The sequence below is a fragment of the Anas acuta genome, chromosome 3 (assembly GCF_963932015.1).
Source record: "Anas acuta chromosome 3, bAnaAcu1.1, whole genome shotgun sequence".
NCBI classification, from domain to species: domain Eukaryota; kingdom Metazoa; phylum Chordata; class Aves; order Anseriformes; family Anatidae; genus Anas; species Anas acuta.
The window spans coordinates 54,284,187-54,303,772 of record NC_088981.1 but is presented as its reverse complement, the minus strand read 5'-3'; the positions used below and the strand labels follow the sequence as shown (position 1 = coordinate 54,303,772).

General features: G+C 40.3%; 1 protein-coding gene across 7 annotated transcripts in view; it reads right to left on the bottom strand.

The window, feature by feature from the left end:
- Nucleotides 1–19,586, bottom strand: part of ARID1B (AT-rich interaction domain 1B) — a 320,528-nt gene that overhangs the window by 279,486 nt on the left and 21,456 nt on the right. For all 7 annotated transcript variants that reach the window (XM_068677174.1, XM_068677171.1, XM_068677175.1 and 4 more), the window contains exon 2: nucleotides 8,764–8,958. In XM_068677174.1, the coding sequence (XP_068533275.1) occupies nucleotides 8,764–8,958 (195 nt within the window). The remainder of the gene's footprint in view (nucleotides 1–8,763; nucleotides 8,959–19,586) is intronic.

Genomic DNA, 19,586 nt, shown 5'->3' with positions numbered 1-19,586 from the left:
TTGGATTCTTGTCTCAAAAGACATGCTATATTACAGTTTGCCAAGAAATAAGCAGAAATCTCTCCATCACTGCTTTGTGAAACATACTAATAACAAGAGCAATTTGTCCCTTTGACATATACAACAAAGCCAAATTCACTCACTTTCCCAAAGGCATATTTCAATATAAGATTCAAATAAGATTTTTAATATTGTCCAGTCACTACATTACCTGTTCTGTGTTTGTTCTTAGCACATGAATGCAAAAAGCAGTAAGTGACAACATTCAGAAGAGGAAGAAAAGGATGGAGCACACAAAGAAACAAAACAGACACTGATTTCCTCCACACTCCTCTTCCCCGCCCCCAAAATGCTTTATAAGATGCAGAGATCAAACACTTACCAGCTAGAATGCGAGCATTTAACACATTTGTTCTATTCCAGGCAAAGCAATGAATAAAATGCATAAGTACGAGAGAGGCACCCAAAAATGGGGTCACACAAGGTAACATATAAATAAAAGCCTACAAAAATTGAATGAGCTGTACACTGAAATTATTCCTTAAGTTCTCAAACCTTTTTTTCATTGTTCTTGAAAAACAATAAATGACCAGAAGATTAAAGTATTTACATTAGGATCTTTATATGCCTCCAGTTAATATAGTCATAAGGAGCAATACAATTGGTTTCAGAAAAAGTGACCTAAGGATAATGTGGTTTAAAACGTATTTAAAATTGTTTTCTTTATAAGAGATTTTATAATTCATTTATCTCCACAAAAAAGCTTAATGTTTTAGGTGATAAAACATACAGCACTGAAGCAGGTCACTGAGCATGCTTTGATTACACTGCATGGAATCCATGTCATTTAAGACTGACTTTAAAAAAAAAAAAGGCATGGAAAATGCTTTCCGTTTCTTGCAACTTTTAAAATACTACTGTGAAACTACTTTTTACATAACTTAGGCTGAAGCTAAATCTAACATTTAAAAAAAAAAAAAAAAGCTGCTGGTAACAATGAGAGCCTGGTTGTGAGTTCCTGAAATATCTGATATTTCTGAGAGGTTTATCCTACCAAGAAGAAAGCTACCTGACTGTCCCAAAGTCACTAAAGTGAAGGATACTGACCTGTTTCAGTCTGAAATTGTTTAACTGACTTAAAGGGGCGATTCTGCATATGTTGCTATCAGCTGAAGACAATTCACCCAACAACCCCAAACATATATAGAGTGAAATCATGGGCTCTGAAGTCACAGCAGATTTCCCATCAACTTCAGGGAGGTTTCACTTTCTTATCTTTTGCCCTATTTTCAGCTGTGGGAAACACACTCCCTGTTTTTTAAAAAAAGCAAATTCTATTGCCTCCCTTGCATCCTCTAAGCAAGTTCAAATTTATGGGCAATTGATAGTATCTTCTGAGAAACTTAGAAGAAGATTAAAAAAATATATATACTGAACAGCCCCCCAGGGACATTACAGAAAGTATGGTTACAAAAATCTTAACGTGTTCATAATGGGTCTGGATGTAATTTTGGTAGTTTGGAGTGCCAGTTATTCTTTGATGAATATTATTAACAGAAAACTACTATAAATATAATAATAAGAGTAATAATTCATTATTCCTTACCTACGCTTTAAAACCTTCCTGGCACAGTCACTGCATGGCAGCTGTTGAATAGAGCAATGAAGCACAGTTTTCTTAAAGCATGATGCTTATTTAACTTCAAATGTAAATAAACTCCCGTCCTGTGCTTCCATGTAAAATGAGCTGTTCACAAGTAAATGATTTTTTATCTTCCCAGCAAAGCAGCAAATGACCCTCTGTTCTCCACTTCTGATCACCAAAATCTATTTCCTACCTAACTCCAATTTGGGCTGACGGCTAATTTTTCTCCTAAACAAAGTTCTCAATATCAGAATAACTGCTGCTTCCTTAACAGCCACCGTTTTCAAAGCACCAACCCCTGGGCTTTGCATATGTGGTTATAGCTATTAAGTATTCAACACAAAGTACAATCATTTAGCAGTAACAAAAATAATTTGTTATTTGGCATAGTATGTTGATGGTTCTTATACACTTGCTATACAAATGTAAGCTGCTGCTTACTCCAGGACAGATATAAAAATTAGCATTTACCGAACATCAGTAAGTGAACAGATAAAAACATCAACCCTGTCTCATTTCCAAGCAGCCTATCACCAGTTGAAGAATCAGTTCTTTTTCCTTTTCATCCTACTTTTTTTTTTAAGCACCGTTTCAAAGAAATGATAGAAGCTACTGAAATGTTTCTATTTACCATAATAATGCAATTCCACTACTTTAGGGATTTTCCTTCGGTAAACAATCTCAGATGACCAGCATTAAGATGAAGAGCTAAGCTACCATAAAGACCTGAAACTTATGTCAAATTTGATTCTGTGATTATCTGTAATCTGTGCTCACCTCTCTCTATAGAGTGAATTACACTCAATGAAAGGGATAATTCTAACGGAGACAATACAACATAAAGCCTTATCCTGCCATGAACTAAAGTAGCAGCCTTTTTTTCAATTTAGTCAATGAGGCTTAGTATACCGAAAAGAAAGAACCATACTAAACATTTTCCTACAGTCTGCACAAGCACACTATTTAGCATTTTCTGAAATCTGAAATTTAAAAAACCCATTCCTTTACATGACAAAGAGCACCAACTTTTCTTTGCAATTATTAACACTTGACCATCAAAAGATCCATTCTTAAAGATGACCTTACAAGGAAGACAAATAGCTGTGACTTCTTGTCCCCTTTTTCTGATTCATAAAAGGAAGGACTCAAACTTTACGCTCTCCAGGAAGTATTTCTTCTATTTATTTCAACTACAGCTTTTTTGCTGGCAGTTTGCAGCGGTTTGACAGAACAGCAGACACGTCATTCAAATCAAGAATTCTGAGAAATTATTTTCATTCGATATATTATGTTTTTAATGGAGGATAAAATTGAGAAAAACTCATCTTTAAGATTTTCAACCTCTGCTTACTACTAAAGAAGGCCCATGAGCTAATCAGAGCTCTAACTAAATGTCCAGGAAAAATGCAAAACAAACAAAAAACCACACCCAAGGCAAATCAAGCAAAAATCCTGGGGAAAAAAAATTTTTGAAGCATGCAATGATCAAAGCTTCACAATTTCTTTTTATGTGCGTGTATGAAATGCATCTATCGGTCTTTACGAAAAGGCAACACGTCTCAATGCTTTGTCCTCCGCCAGTTCTTTTTGAGAATCAATCATATTGATTCATTCTCTGCCCTTGCAAAATAAATAGGCTAAGAAATGAAAACTCTGCTTATTTCGTATATCTACTCCCTTAACCAATAACAACATCATCTGTGCTAAAAGCTGCTCGGGAGCACAAAAAACTGCAATCTATTCAATATTCTCTAGCTGGTGAAGGCAATTGCACACACACAAGACAACAAACATACCACTTGACTAGCATTCACCGTATACATGCACTACATTTCAGTTAATAGTTCACAGAAAAAAACTTTACAGTCAGCCTCAATTTCTTTGCATATTTCAACCTTCCAGAATTAAAATTATTTCAGAAATAACACACACAAGCAGACACCCAATAGTAAACACATTTGCGCTTGCTAGCTTTAAAACTACCTGCCAAGCCAATAGCCAATTGATTTCCTTGGCGTAAATTCGACATTTCCAATCTGGGACATTACCCAATATGAGGACTGTAAACCCTTTCCTAAATGAGGTAATCACATTGGTGCTTCTATAGTTCTGGTTGACTTGCAGTTTCCATTACAATAAATCCTTGCTGCACATTCCCAGAGGTTTTGTAACTTCTCTGCACCTTTAAAAAAAAGTTACTCCTAGCTGAAATCTGTCACATAAGACCTCAAAAACAAACAAAAAACAAGCAAATTTTCCTTACTTAATACTCAAAAAATCTGTACAAAAAAAAAAAAAAGATAGAGAAAAAATATTTCTCTGAATATTTACAGTTCCACTTTTAAAACTGGGGACATTGACAAGGTTCATTTCTGCGTTCTGCAAATCAAGAATACAAGAAACGTGAAAGGGACAAGTGACTAGCACAGTTGTATCCTACAATATTTATCTAGTGAAAAAGAAAGAACAGACAGGCTCAAATCTCGTAACTGAATTAGTGCTAGCAGGCTCAAGGCTCTGAGATGAGTGCATGATGAGTACTGAAGTGAAAAAGTACTGAAATACTGCACTTTAAACAGCTATTAGAAATGGCTATTGTACACATCCATGCAACTCTCCTTCATAAAGGAATTTACCATGCGTTATAGCAACATGATCCTATTTACACAATGAGTTGTTGTTCCAGTCCATCAAGTACACAAGAATTTTTAATGCATCCTAAAAAAATCAATTAGGCAATGATCATCTGATTAAACAGCCACATCATACCATTCAATTCTTTCAAACATACTCGTAAATCCAGGCCTTCAGACTTTGCTACAAACTTCCAAAACCTACACAAACAGCATATTACAAGGAGCTGATTTTTAAGCTTAATGAAATTCAGCACAAACTAAAGTATTACATGCTATTAACCTGGAAACGCAACATCAGACAAGGACAGAAAAACCTTCTTTTAGTAGGTACTCTCAGTTTTAATGTAAATGTTTTTACAAAGTATCAGAACACTTCCCACAGCACAGAGCACAGAAAACACCTTGAAAGGGCATCGGAATCAAAATTGGAAAACTGATTAGGGCGTCACAACCAACTTGGTGAAGGTCCAAAAGGTGGGGAGGGGGAATAAGTAGCTAAACAAAAAGAATGTTTTTTTTTTTAATCAGATCTTAAATATTCACCCTACAGTGAAATACATTGCAAAACTATGCCTGAAGTATGAAGTTGCTAAGTATCCCTGCATATTAGTCTTCTTAATTTTGACATCACTCTGCAATTCCAAGATGTATCTGAAGAAAGTCTGAGAAAGCTGGGGCTATCAGCCTGAAGAAGAGAAGGCTCCGGAGTGACCTTATAGCATATTTTCAATACTTAAAGGGATCTTATAAAAAAGGTGAAGAGCAACTTTTTGTTTGGGCATACAATGATGGGACAAGGGGGAATGGCTCCAAAGTAAAACGAGGGGATTTAGATTAGAGGTTAGGAGGAAATTCTTCACTGTGAGGGCGGTGAGGCCCTGGCACAGGCTGCCCAGAGGATCTGTGGATGCCCCATCCCTGGAGGTGCTCAAGGCCAGGCTGGATGGGGCTGTGGGAACCTGGTCTGGTGGGAGGTGTCCCTGCCCATGGCAGGGGGTGGCACTGGGTGGGCTGTAAGGTGCCTTCCAACCCAAACCCTTCTGTGGTTCTGTGATCTGAGAGCTCAGAAAGTGAAAGTTAAACTGAAAGTATGTGGTTGTTTTCTGTTTTCACATACATACGGTTATCTCCCTGATGCCCTGGGAAAGGAGTGCTAGTAATCCCCAAATTGCATTCCTCCTATGCAAACCAGAAGGGAGAGTACATGAAGTAGCAGTATTAAGATTCACATGCAAGACCAGCATTGTAAAACCCTGGGATGCAAACACTGGCCTTGCTGCAACTTGTGTTTCAGTCATGTTGAAAACTCACAACCTAGACACAGGTGAACTTGCTGCTGGGTTTGCCTTGCCTCCTTTCCCTCTCCTCCCACTGAATGGAGGGAAAACAAAGAAAACCTAAGCTTCCTAACAACATCAAGAAACCATCTTTGTTAAGTAATTCATCAACCACATCTATTGCCTACTGCCAAAAGAGAGATGAACTATCGAGTCTGCAACCCTACAAATAAAGCATATGATGCTTCTAGTAATATCTTCCTCTCTTATGTTTCCCTTTTTATGCAGGTACACTTTATAAACTCATTTGATCTTTAATATTCTAACCCATGAAGACAATTTTACTGAAATCAGTCCAGAATTCTTTACGTATTTACTTGACCCATACTGAATTAACTGGACATGCCCTTACTATCAGACAAAATGCTGTAGCCATTTCACAGAACATATCCAACCCGTACTTTCTGCACTTCCTTCATCATCCTGACCATTTCCACACAGAATTCTAAGGAAGTTTGGGGTTTTATTTCAAAATTTTTTATTACCAAGCATGCCTACAACAAACAGAAGTCTGAAGAAGATGTCTGCTGCATTATGTAGAGACCACTTTTTCAACAGGTTAGCAAACTATGCTCAATACCCACGCTGCAGGTAGGCAGAATGGCGTTTCATCTTTTCCACTCTTTAAACTTTCTGATGTCAAAGGACTCCCTCCCCACGTGTCTCTCCTCCACCTCTGGCTTGCAGGCTGTAATGAAGGCTTCCAATAGGAATACACTATTCCCTGCTGTAGCATGACCGCACCAGCTACCTACATCTAGGCAGTTCCCTTCATTTTCATTAATTTCAGGTTGATCATTAGGGTGATGTTTTTCCATCTGTTTCTGCACTTGCAGCATCCTATAGCAGAGCCTGCAAGTTAAAATCTGTCAAGTCCCATAGCTCCCACCTCAAGCCACAGCTCTGACTGACAAAGATCTAGACTTAACATTTCAAGGTCTTCAAGATTCAAATATCTTTACAGCCTAACAAAAAGCCTGCTCGTTCCATCCACGGAAACGGAACTGACACCCTCAGCTATCTCTGGGAAACAGCGAGCTATAACTTAAAATAAGAACAACCTCCCTCAGAAATGCTTCCCTCCCTTCCTACAGTGTGGCTTTCCACCCTCATAACCCACCTACCCAATGCCCTTTTTGCACCATACTTAAAACCAAAGAAGGTGTATGCTAAAGGCCCAGGATGATTTAACCGATCAAGCTTTCGGAAGTGTCTTGTGGTTTTCATTAATTCAATGTGACACTGTGAAGGACTCCCATTTTCAGAAAGTGCTGAGATTCATCTTCTGAAACTTTTGGCAAGATTATTTTTTTTATATATATTATATCTAGAAGTAGGCACATGCTATGCAGCCAATTTTAACAAGCAAAGCTAGGCTCTCCTTATTTAATATTCATGTCACAGGAGTAAAAATCCAGCCAGGAATCAAACTGTGGCATCCTGTGCCAAAGACAACTTACCACTCAGCTGGTAAGTTGGCAATTCAATTTACAAACCTGCATTCCTGCATTTTAATCCTTTGTAGAAAGGTGGTAATATACGAGCAATATGAAAAGAACTGGATTCAGATCATTAGAGGTTCACAAACCAAACACGCGAAGCTTTGGAGGCTGTCCAAAACAAAACCATGCCTAGGTGGTGATGTCCGTTCAATAAAAATTCAATGTCATAATTATCCTCTCGCTTTTTCCCCCCGAAGAGCATTAGTGCTCAGAACCGTGCTGCTGCTCGGCCAATTACATTAATGCCGTTAGAAGACAGATAGGGCCCGCAGCCAATCGCTGTGCCAGGTCACTGCCTGCTGACGGATAATTTACAATTAGCAAGCAATTAGCAAATGAAGTGAAAATTCAACACTCATCTCCACATAACGCAGAATAACTCATTTTTAAATTAAAAATATGTTTTAATAACTTTAGTTTGGCTACGGCCTCCTTTTACCAGTTTCTCCTCCTTTATGACTGACAAAACGCCACGCTGTCTGAAGTGAAAACCACGTCTATTGTTTGATATTTCTAAATGAAATAACCTCTTCCTTACAGCTAGATACCTATTTAACAACAGAAAAGAACAAAAATGAGAACTGTTGATAAAGGTAATATTCACTCAACTAGTGTATTTGAAAATTTCTAGCTCACTGAGCATCTGATGAACACCCTGTACCAGCAGACAGAATTAACAGAAATAACTGGAACTAGCCAAGCACCTGTCTGGGAGTCCATAATCTTCTTTTCTTCTCTACATTTAACAGTAAATGACGTAAAAAGAAACTGATCTGCAACTAGTCAGTTGCACAAAACAAAATGCTGCTTCCCATTAATCATCAACTTATTAGCTTGCTATGCTCACAACATAGTAAAGAGCTCAGAGCTCCTTTTGCCTACACTCGCAATCCTAAAAAAAAAAAAAAAAAAAAAAGATCTAAGAAAAATTTGCCAACATAACTTCTAGATAAATTTGTTTCAGTCCCACTCTGGAAAAATACTGTATCTTCCTTAATATGTATGGTATGGGCACTGTAATTACCCTTCTCTTAAAAGTGCAGGAAAAAATGCACAAGAGCATCATCAACAGTGAAATCCAAGCAGATTAAAGGAGATTCTTGCATGTTCCTTGATACCAAAAAATTAGCCTAACTTTTGAAGGAGTTATTGAGGGGAAAAAATTAACAAAAGTTACAGAAAACTCTTACAAAAGGAGGATGGGGGAGAAAAAAGAACAGCTGATATCAATACCTAACACATTTGCATGTACTGGACAACACTAGTGTTGCTGTGCAGACACCAGCTCTAGGTTTTCATCTTTTAGATAAATAAGTCGTGAGCCAGAAAGAAAGAATTAAAAAAAAAATAAATTAAGGAAATACACAAGGCCAAGTGATGTCAACCGAGAAAGAAAACTGATTATGTTTGACCTATTTCCCTCTCCAAGAAGACACCAGCAACAAACTAACCTCTTTTCTGACTGTACACAGTTTCAGAAAACATTTACGCTGTCAACACGAGGTATTTCCTTTTGAAACAGTCCTTCACCCTCCTTCTGGAAGAGACGAACTTATCTCTGAATTTTTCCCTTGCACCCACTGCACTGCCACAACGCCGGAGAGAAGGGAAACCCACACAAGAGAGTGAAACTCTCCACAAACCTGCTGCTGCGGATACTGCATTCCTCCCATGGCGGCCGGGGCTCGTCCCTGCATTCCCACGGGGTAGCGCTGGGGGCCGGGAGGGCCGTAGGACTGCCCAGGGTAGGGGCTGCTCTGCTGCGTCTGAGAGTGAGGGTTATTGCCCATGCCGTACAACTGAGGTCTCTTCATCACCATTGGATCCATCGGACTGCCCTGTTAGTGAACACAAGCAAAGAATGGGTTTAGAGGTACTGGAAGAAATGGGTCAGCACAGCCACGCTCACCACAGACAGGTCATACAGGCATTTGCTCAATACTTTATCCCTTTCTCCCAAAAAGATGAAAAATCAACATGGCATACAAACAGGCAAAGTACCACAATTAGTTGGGTGAGTTTCTGAATGGTGAGTTTGGGACTTACATTCAAATATAAATAAATAAAATGAACTTTGCACTCAAGTTTAGACATTGCCTCTCACCTACAAAGACAGGTATGATAATTACCCAATAAATCCCAGCTTAAGAAATAATTAAGTATGCTGTTGTAAACTGATTAGCAACATTGACTTCAACATGTAAACATACATCAAATCATGTCTATCAAGAGAGATACATGTAATGGGAAACCATTCAACCTTGAGAAAATGTCTATTTTCTTTCCTTGAAAAAAGGGACAAGTGTAAAGAAAAGGAAGTTTCCAAAAAAGTGCAATGCTTCACAGCCTTCACGTCACTATCACATGCATTAGTAAGGTTCCAGATGATAATGCAAGTCATAACCCAAAATTTACATAGACATTTATTTGCCTCCTTAACAGACCTCAGAAAATCCAAACTGAAATCAGTGATGGAGGGGGATGGGAAGCGAGGGGTGGAAGTTTTATTTTTAGACTTCTTGGCAGGACTTACCAACACCATAACAGCTTCAGGACGGGTGTCAACCATTGTATGGCATTACTCTCACATTTGATTACTGAGGACTAACTGAACCAGAAAAAAATACACTTTTGTCAAGTGCAGCAGCACTGCATTGTTAATATGACACCCATTTTTTAATTCCTGAGTGCCAAACAGTTGTATTCAACCAAGAAAACTGTTTTTGTTGTTTTTTTTTTTTTTCTCCTTTTTAAAAGCCTACCACAGTTTCATCTTAATGAGATTTCCTCCCTTCCCTCCCCAGAAAGAGGTGTATTAATTCATCCAACCAGTCTGCCTTCCCTCCGGTAGCAGGATTCCTTCCTATGGCGTATTTTGTACATTTTTTCCAACAGTGCACTGCTGACCAGCTTTATTTTAAAGACTTCCAATGTAATGTGACTTCTGCAAGGCCTTTTCGGCTGCTATGTTCTGATGTAATAGTTACTATGACAATAAATTACTTTCTCACTCCCATCCCTGTTTCTTTTCATTATTGCTGTTTGTACTACTAAAACACTGTGTTTCCCCCCTTCCCCCAATAACCCAATAACACAGACAGGTATTTCCCCTGTAAACTAGCCACTGCTTAACAGTTATATGTTGTTCTTACTACTTATTCCTTGCAAGGGAGTAACTCAAACCTTCTCCCTGTTTTCTCCAGCTTGCCCTACCTCTACCAACACCTGTTTGCTAGGAATGTGACCCAAACCAAATATAGTATATCTATCTCAAATGTTGCCATATTACACCTGCAAAACGTGGAAATCATAACTTCATTCTCACATGACACCTCTATGCACTTCAGAAGTGGATTGCACCCACCCTTTTTATTTTTCCACCATAGAGAATTGCACATTCACTTCTAATTTGGGGTAAGCATTACTCAGCAATTATCCACTTTATTATTTGCCTTTTTTTTGTGGCCAGATCAGACCTTTCTATTTTTCACCACTAAATGTCTCTGGGTAACATAGTATTTATATTTCATACTTTTCAAATTCCATGGTTCCCCAAACACTGTAGGCCGCCTGACCTCTACCAACACATTTTTTTTATTATTTTATTTTTATTAGGCCATTGTGCATCTCAAACTTTTAAATAAGAGCAGACAGACGTAAAAGTTTAGCGGATGAACTGGAGATACCTTCTGACATGTTCCCAAGGGACAACTTAAATTACCCTTCTGTAGACCAAGATAGTTTCTCTGTGTTTATTTCAGTGTTTCCATGTTCATTCTGGGTACCACCTGTTGTATGCCTCTCCTCAAATATAAGTCCTTGTTTAAAGCAAGTTTTGGGTTTCCTTCATGAGATTCTTATGAAGCCCAACTCCCCTGCTGCTTGCCCCCATCCTCTGTTTCAGTGTATTGTTTCCAGGTCTCAATTCCTATAACAAATTAAGTCAAATTTAATTTTAATTAATTTTGAATGTAATATTTTCCACTCCCCCTCCAATACTTAAGTAGTACCATAAACAATACAGATAATTACAGCTAAAATAGTCCAACACTTTATTTCCATTATGAAGACTATTTTCAGGTGGGTATAGACTTTGCCAAACTTCAAGTATTTAGGCTGAAATTTTCCAGGCCATATGTATGCCTGAGGCTGAAATTCTCTGGAAAATTCAGCTGAAACAGTTCAGCTATGTCTTAGAATGAGGTCACAGAAGAATACATCGCTTATGTTCTTACATAAAATACTTAAAAATACCTCTTGAATACCATGGTTTGGGGTAGACAATTTTAATTTGCTGGGGTGACAATGGATTTTAAGGAAATATAAAACATGCACCCCTATGAACCCCTAATTTTCACCTGATTCTTAGGAGAGGAGGAAGAAACCAGAGAGCGTGAGGTGCACACAACAAAGCAAGACCAGATAAAAGGAGCTGCAAGGTAGAAGAAGGTGGCCTGAAATTTGCCAAAGAAAGGACAACGGGTTTAAAAAAGCAGAGGAGAGAGAACTGGGACAGGAAGAGCAGAAGGGAAGAGGAAACAAGGTCAGGAGGTTAAATGGATACAGGCTGAAGAGCCTCTGTCCAGTGGACAAGTGACCTCCAAGTGGTAGAGGTCCCCTGTCTGTTCATTAGTTGGTTTGGAGGGTAAGCCTCCCCGACATTTTGTTCTTCCCTGCTTTCTTCTCCCTAACCTGGTGCCTCTTCAGCTCCTGCTTCTCCTTGTGCTCTCCAGGAGAGCTGCCCCTCTTGCCCTTGTGTGACGTGAAGGCTCAGAAAGGAGGCCTGAAGAGCCCGAGCTGCTGCTGGACCTCCAGGCGCTGGGGGCTGTAGGTGACCCACACAGCACTGAAACCAAAGGGGCTGTGGACACTGCATATGGATAACAAGGGACACGGGCAAGGGGGGACCTGGGCACACTGAGAACTTACTGTGTACATTGCAAGCAATGCACCACGATCAAAGACTGGAGATACTGAAGATGAAAGCAGTAGCTAGGACCAGATAAATGGCTGGGACACACCAGAGAGACCCACTCGTGCTTGTCACTGCTGATTGCTCTCTCCACTCTCCAAGACCTCAGGGAAACAGTAAGCAGAAGCACAGTAAAGTCCTCTGACCATGTTTAGGACTGGAGAAGTAAGACTGTGGCATTAAGTAATGCGATCCAAAGCCGTGTCAGAGAAGGATGGCCCATCTTAGCCCTACTTTTTTCTGAGGAGCACAAGGAGGCAGCTGGTCCTGAGGGAGGCACTAAGCCTAACTCAGCACTGCACCCACCTGAAGCACACTCACACATAAAGAGGCCAGAAACACAGCTGAGAACACTTTATTGTCAATACCACAAGAAAAAACAAAACCTGGGATGAAAACTAAGAATAAGTGAAGTCTCAGCAATCTCCTAGCATCAAAGAGCTCCTACACAAAACCCAGCAAGGATGCACATCTCATCCCACGCACTGGTCGGTCCCTATGGAGGGTGGCAACCTACCACTGCTATCACTGACTCCATCCAGATGAACTCGTGACTGTCTGTGTGCTGCAAGTACAGGTGAGGACTTGACAGCCACCTACCAGTGGCTGTCAACATATTTCTGCATGGCTTAACAAAGCCAAGTAACCCACAAGACCACCTCCCTCCCCAGCTTTAGGAAACATTATCACTGCAGAGTTGCATACTGAGTTAGGAACTATTGGGAACAAGTTTTCCCTCGGTATTTCTCCTGTTTCCTTCACGGAAGATGGTCACTGCTCTAGGGACGGGTCAGCAGCAGCGCAGGGACGGGGGCTGCTGCATGCTACAGGACCAACATTTATTATACAAGTGAGAAGATGGGTAGCAAACAAAGCAGGATGCAGTGGGATGAGGAAAGCTGATGAGGGTGGTCGTAAGCTGCTCAGCCAAAAGTGGATACTACCCCTCCATCTGCCACAGTTTTTACCTAATGTTGAATAAATTATTAAAACAATAAATTTTAAAAATGTAACAGTTTAATGCATCCCTCATTTCCTCACTTGGAGTCATGCAATTTAATTTGCAGAAATGCTTCACACAACTGCAGCAGCTTTTGAATTTGATGAGATGTGCTTTCGAAGAGCTGTATGTTGCAGAAAATTTGACCTACAGCCATCATAAACAGGCTACTCAAGCTTCCTTTAGTAGTGCCTCAGTTTCCCAACTGTAAAAATGAAAAAGAAAATCATTACTTCTTCGCTAGAGAGGTGATTTTAGAATTTAATATGACTGTGATCAATACCATAGAAAACTCTTAAAAAAAAAGAAAAGAAATTGTCTTCAGAACAGCGCATGATAAGAAAGACCTGGAGCCATACACTTAACAGCAGAAAACAGCTGCTCCCTGAGTACTGGGTGTCCTGTACAGTGGAGGTGAAAGTTTAATTATAACTTTTTCTAACTTTAATGCATGCCCAATTTTCAGCTTTAGCACTCTTTAAAAGTTTTATTTTTATAGAAAGTTTCATCCACAATGTTCTGAAAAGCTAAGAAGCGTGTTATCATCCTATCTGAAGGTTCCTTTAACATTTAGAAGTTCAAATAACTTTTTTCTAACATTAGTTCCAACAATGTTCAAAGACAAGTTTTGGGTGGCAGGGTCAGTATGACAAGTATCAACCTCTGCATGTTGTAGGGATCAACAACCAACCCCTCCACACCCGCTCTAACACTTCACAGAGGTGATAGTGTTGGTATAACTGCACTGTATTTTTCTAAATCCCAGTGGACGTGTATTATCGTGGATGGATGCTGTGTGCATTCTCACATCTTCCATGCCTTTACTTCATTCTATCACACACTATATTAGAAAGTTTTAATTACTTTTTGGTTTTATTTTAGTGTCATTGCAGTTATCAGTACCCATTCATTACCCTTCCTTTACAGGAATACACACATTTTTGCCAATTTAGTTTGCATATCCTAGTTTTTACTGCCATATTCTGCCAGGCAAGCCTGAGTGGATTCCGCATTTTACTTCTGCCTCTGCTCCTCCTTTTCAACTTGCTGCATTTCATTTAAACTTTGCATAGATCTGCAGTTCCTCAAAATACCTCAGTCTTGTTCTTTGCTTCAGTCTGCAATAATATTATAATTTATAACCCCTTTATTATAGTGCCTATCTTATGTCAGTATCAGATTCATTTGCACATGTACCAGGCTTTGTAAGAACAGAGCATTTCATAAGAGTCCTCGCCTATTATGTGCCTTGTGAGCACATTAAAGCACCCAACGGAAGGTTTGCTAATGATTTCAACAGGGCCAAGATTTTACTCCCAGTCTTTACACTGACAGTCCCACCATTAAGGTAAGATGCAGAGAAGTCTACCCTGCCTACAGATAGTAACCGGCAAACTTTTTCTATTACCTGCTCCTCTTTTCGATGTTTTGTGTAAAAGAAGACATGAACTCAGCATCCCCGCTATAAGCGGTGGAAAATATTTACACCCACTTGTAAACTCAGTAACACTACTGCTTCTACTAGCCAAAGGAACCAAACAAATAACCTTCTCCCCAGAGTTATCTGGAGACTCAATTTTGCCTCTTCTAAAAGAAGAGAAAAAAATTACTACTTTCTCTTGCTATTTAACCAGTGCTCTCCCTGATACCTCACCTCCTCTCGGATCTCAGGCAAGGTGCACACTAGGATAACTTTAGCAGCTGTCTGACCAAGATACATTGGCTCTTCCTTTTACATTATGTATTATACATACTAAGTTATCATCATATATTACACTTCTCATACCGAAATCTTTATCTGAAAATTTCAAAGGTATTTACAAATATGAACAATCCTGGTCACAGTCCCAAAACAAAACTTGCTGTTTAACGATGCCACAAAGAACCCCACCACTGATGTCCTGGGGCAGGGAAGAGTGGGAGACACTTTACAAAGGTCACAGTGGGACTTAGGCATAATGATAGCGCCCTGACACGAGGAAGACAGAGCAATTCACTGCAAGACAAGAGTGGTCACATGAGATACAACTACTCTTCAGAGAGAAAGTGTGCTTTTCTGTTTGTTCAAAAAAAATTGAAAGAAGCATTGGCTTGGCTGACAACAGCAAATGCACCAATTTAAAGTGACTATAAGCCACAGTGCATCCCAACAACTAATGCTACATCATTTGCGCCTGTAACAAAACAACATGAACTCAACACTCTCCAATAGGCTTGCCCTCAAACTCCTAGAGCTGCTGAATACAATAACTCTTTGTTTATTCATTGATCTGCAGCCAAAGCTGCTGTCTCTGTATTAAAAAAAGCAGCCTCTTATTAATACCAAAGCCTTGAAACCTCATAATAAAGACAGCTGACAATCAGCTACCGACATTCCAAGAAAGATGGGCATGGAGCTCTCAGCTCTAGGTCAGGCACCAAGTTACAAATTTATCGCTGGAGATAATCACAAGTATTCACTCTAATACAATGACACAGCTGGCATGAGGACGCAACTGGGGAAAAGATAATCCATTCCTAGATAATGCCATCATTTGTATGAACATGTACAAGGACTCCTCAGCCAACGGTTTTACACGACAAAAGCGTATCAAAACACAACCCTTGTTACGTGTTTTAAATATCCATTTAAGAAAGATGCAACTATAAAATGTATGAATACACGATACTAAAATCTGCCTTATATTAGTATTAAAATCTGAGAGGTGACTGGCAAACAAGCTTCCCGTATTTTCAAATAGGAAGTCTACTATCTGGGCTTTAATAAAACTTTAAGCAAAATAAGTCAGTTGCACAAATGCGAGGAACAATCAAGAACAAAGAGCCAAGTTCAACATCAGCCTATGATGAAGGAAAATCCAGTGAATGAAGAGGCATATATTGGAAGAGATTTAACAAAAGTTTTAATTTTCCTCGTCTTAAAGGCTCTGCATACTGTATGATTTCAGCTGCGGGAAGACATCAGAAAGACAATTTTCCACTCAAAACAGAAAGTACATAATTAAAAAGGGGAAGAGGAGAAAAGCAAAGCTGTGCCCCACCAAGAATCAAGTACTTCTCCACTAGAAGTTCTACAATGAGTAATACATGCAAGTGTCTCTGTGGGGTGGGGGAGAAGGACATAGATATACTTGTTTTCCAGTTTTCCTCTTGGTCCCCCTTAACACAACCTAAAAACTGGAAGATCTGGAAGATCAATGAAACAACCATCCTCTAGTTTGTAGACAGATAAACCTAAAATGACTACAGGAAGAGCAAATCACAACAAACACAGCAAAGAATAGGAATCTGTTTTTAATGAACTACACACAAGTAATCTCTTCATGTTGCCACTATGAGTGCAAGCAAAGGTTAAGACAACATCGGAAAGTAATTATACACATTTATCACACCTGAAGGCCAAAACAATCCCACGTCTCTGACAAGTTCACATGGCAATACGGCTCAGGAGTGCTGCCCTTCGAGTCGCTTTTATTACCCGTATGTCAGTAGTTGGCAGTGACAATACTCCCATTGCTCTGAAGCCAACTCAAGACACGTCATCCTTCCCCATCATGCCTGAAGCCTCAACCTTCTTACCTTCTTCTGTAACCTACTTTCCTAATCCCAAACTTCTTCCAGAACGACCTGACATTCTCTTCCCTTCTTCCCCACACACACACCAGCTGGGATGCTCCTAAAAGGAGACCTCTTTCCTTCAGCCACGTAACAGCTCTTGCTTCCTGCTGCAGAAGTGCTCTCAGGCAAGTTAACAGTAATTTCTAGTGCAGCAGGATCTACGGTCTTTAAAAGCATCTTCCAGGTAACGTCTAAAGCCATCTGACATCTCATTGCTTCCAGCTGCTTGTATCCCCCTTTTTGCCAGATCATGGCCATGCTTTAGATACTTCCACTCACAGTCCAGCATCTGCACCGCAAACTGTCAGCACGGGGTGGTTTTTGCCAACACAACAGCTTTGGCATGTGCCCACGCCTCAACTTCACGTGCCAGTGCTCCAACTTCTCATTCTGCCATTTCTGATACCTAAATCACAACCCTCGGCAGGAGAGAGAGGCGTACAGCTAGGGAAAAAACAGTACCTGGAAGTTCTCAGGCTAGATTCATCAGAGGATGTGTCACAGCCCTCAGGCTTTCTCAGTAGCCAATACTGCAGCTCAACAAGGAAGAGAAGAATCCATTCATAAACCCAGAAAATTGTAAGTTAAAAAAAGCAGAACCCCACCCAGAACACCAGTTACTTCTATTTTGTCTGGCAAAGAGGTTCTCAGCTTCCTAGACAAGTAAACACCTTCACTCACTGTGCATGGCTGCCATCTGGAACTCAAAAAAAATTCCCTTACCTACTTTGTACAGCTCTTACACAAACACGGGGTTAGATGGACAGAAAAGGATGTACTAAAAATAGTGCCTGTCAGGGAAGGAGCAGAGAGCAGCCTCGAATGGAAGGAGGGGAGTGCTGCAGGAAGGCTCCCTGCAGAGCCGTCCTGGAGTGGGAGGGGAAAGCACCACGTCCTGGAAGCCAGTGAGCGACAGCAGGAGGAAAAATATTCCACATCAGCTCCAGATTTTAAGGAAAAAAAAAACTCCTCCTAAGCCTAATAAATATTCAACTGGATTTGAATATGCTTTCTCAGTTACTTGGCTTTATCAGCAGAATTAAAATTAAAGGTTAGATGTATTTAATAGCCAGGGAAAGCCCTAGCTGAGAAAGTGACATTACCAACACTGGGGAAAACAGCGTGCCCACAAAAACGTATAGCCCATCACAACTAGGTCACAAGCCAGAACCATACACCACGCTCAGCTGCAGTTTTTTTCCCCACTCCAAACGTTATATATAGTTCTGTATTAACACACACACAAAAAAAAGGTATGCTGGTCATATATCCTCAGCATTTATGGCAAATTATTAATCAAGTCCCACCTGAAACAATTTGTTAAATTGATTTTAATCACTGGGCCTCTCATGTGAAGCTTTGTATAATCAGCATTTCATTTACAAAATTAATTGCCTGATTGATTCTCAAGAGGCAGTAGCTGTCATTACACTGCTGTCATAACTTTTGAGTAGGGGTGTCACAACACTGAATCCTGACAGTATGAAGAGCGCTGCTATTTAAAAATTGAGGGCGGGGAGGCAGGGGGGAAACAAATACAGCGATTTCACAGATTTGCTCTTTAGCCCAACAGAATGCTAAAACTATTTCGTATCAGTTTCAGCCAGCCTCCCCGTTTTCCATTCATTGAATAACGCAGTGCTCAGCTATTCAGTCCCTTTTCTTAGAAGCAGGTCCATTTAATTCAATTTTATCATAGTTGTGGTTGCATAAAACGAGTTTGTTGTTGACTACACAAAAGATTTAATCACAGGCCACTCTTAAGGTTGTTTGCAGAGCAGAGTTTGACTTCCAAACGCGTGGAACTTTTTCCACATCCACAACCTTCTGCGAAGTTATTTCCAACCAGATCTCTTTTTGTTTTCCATCAGACCAAAGGAAAACCACAACTTTTCTTATCTGGAACCTCCTTTAAAGCTTTTGTTTGTTTGTTTTTCCCCTCCCGCAGCATTTTGAAGCCACGTAGGAGCCTCGAAGCAGAGCTCCTCCACCCGCTGCAGCTCTCTCCGCGCCCCAGAGCTGCGGCATTCTTGGAAAAGCCCGCAGCTCCGCACAGCACAGCCCGGCGGGCAGCGGCCGGGGCACTGAGTCATAAGACAGGGCTGCTATTCCTGGCTCAGCAGCTGACCTGCTATGCAAACACGAGCGCAGCACTTCACCTTTCGGTGACTGGGTTTTCGCTCTCATAACAACAAGTATTATATGCACTCTGGGTAAGGAAGGAGATGGGAAGACTTTGGGAAGACTTCGCCAGTTATCATCCTCAAGAATCAGGATTAGGAGTCAGAAATGGTAGGTTACAGGAGAGAAAAAACTCCAGAAGTTTTTAAAGGAAGAAATCACAAATGCTCTAACAATGTACTCCAGATTTTCAGAAAGCTACCTTCACAAGGCAAACTTATTTAGAAAAATACAACAACCTAAGCTTCAGCTAGACCTCTTGAAACACTATTAGTGCCTTCAGAAAACAGACCTATTTCTGAGACAACTCCAGAAATAAGCCCCTCAGCTTCTCAAATCCAGCTTTATGCACCGGATTGCATCAAGTACTCCTGAATAAAACAAATTCAAAGTGTCTACGCCATGCTCTGAAACTACAGCATTATAAAAAAAGCAAACAGCAACTCTAAGAGATTTATACCTATTGGTGGCATTTGTAATGGACCTGACTGGATGCAATTCTGGGATCAGCCAGAGCCCAGATCGCACGGGAATCTGGGGGGCATTCCAGAAAACACAGCTCCCCACCCCCAGGCTCCTGCTGTCCCCCTGACACTGCTCCCTGCCAAGTGCCCTGTCATTCCCTGCGTGCACACAGCACAGGTTGCTTTGGTACGAGCAGACTGACGCAATTTCCATCTCTTTTTGCAGGTCTC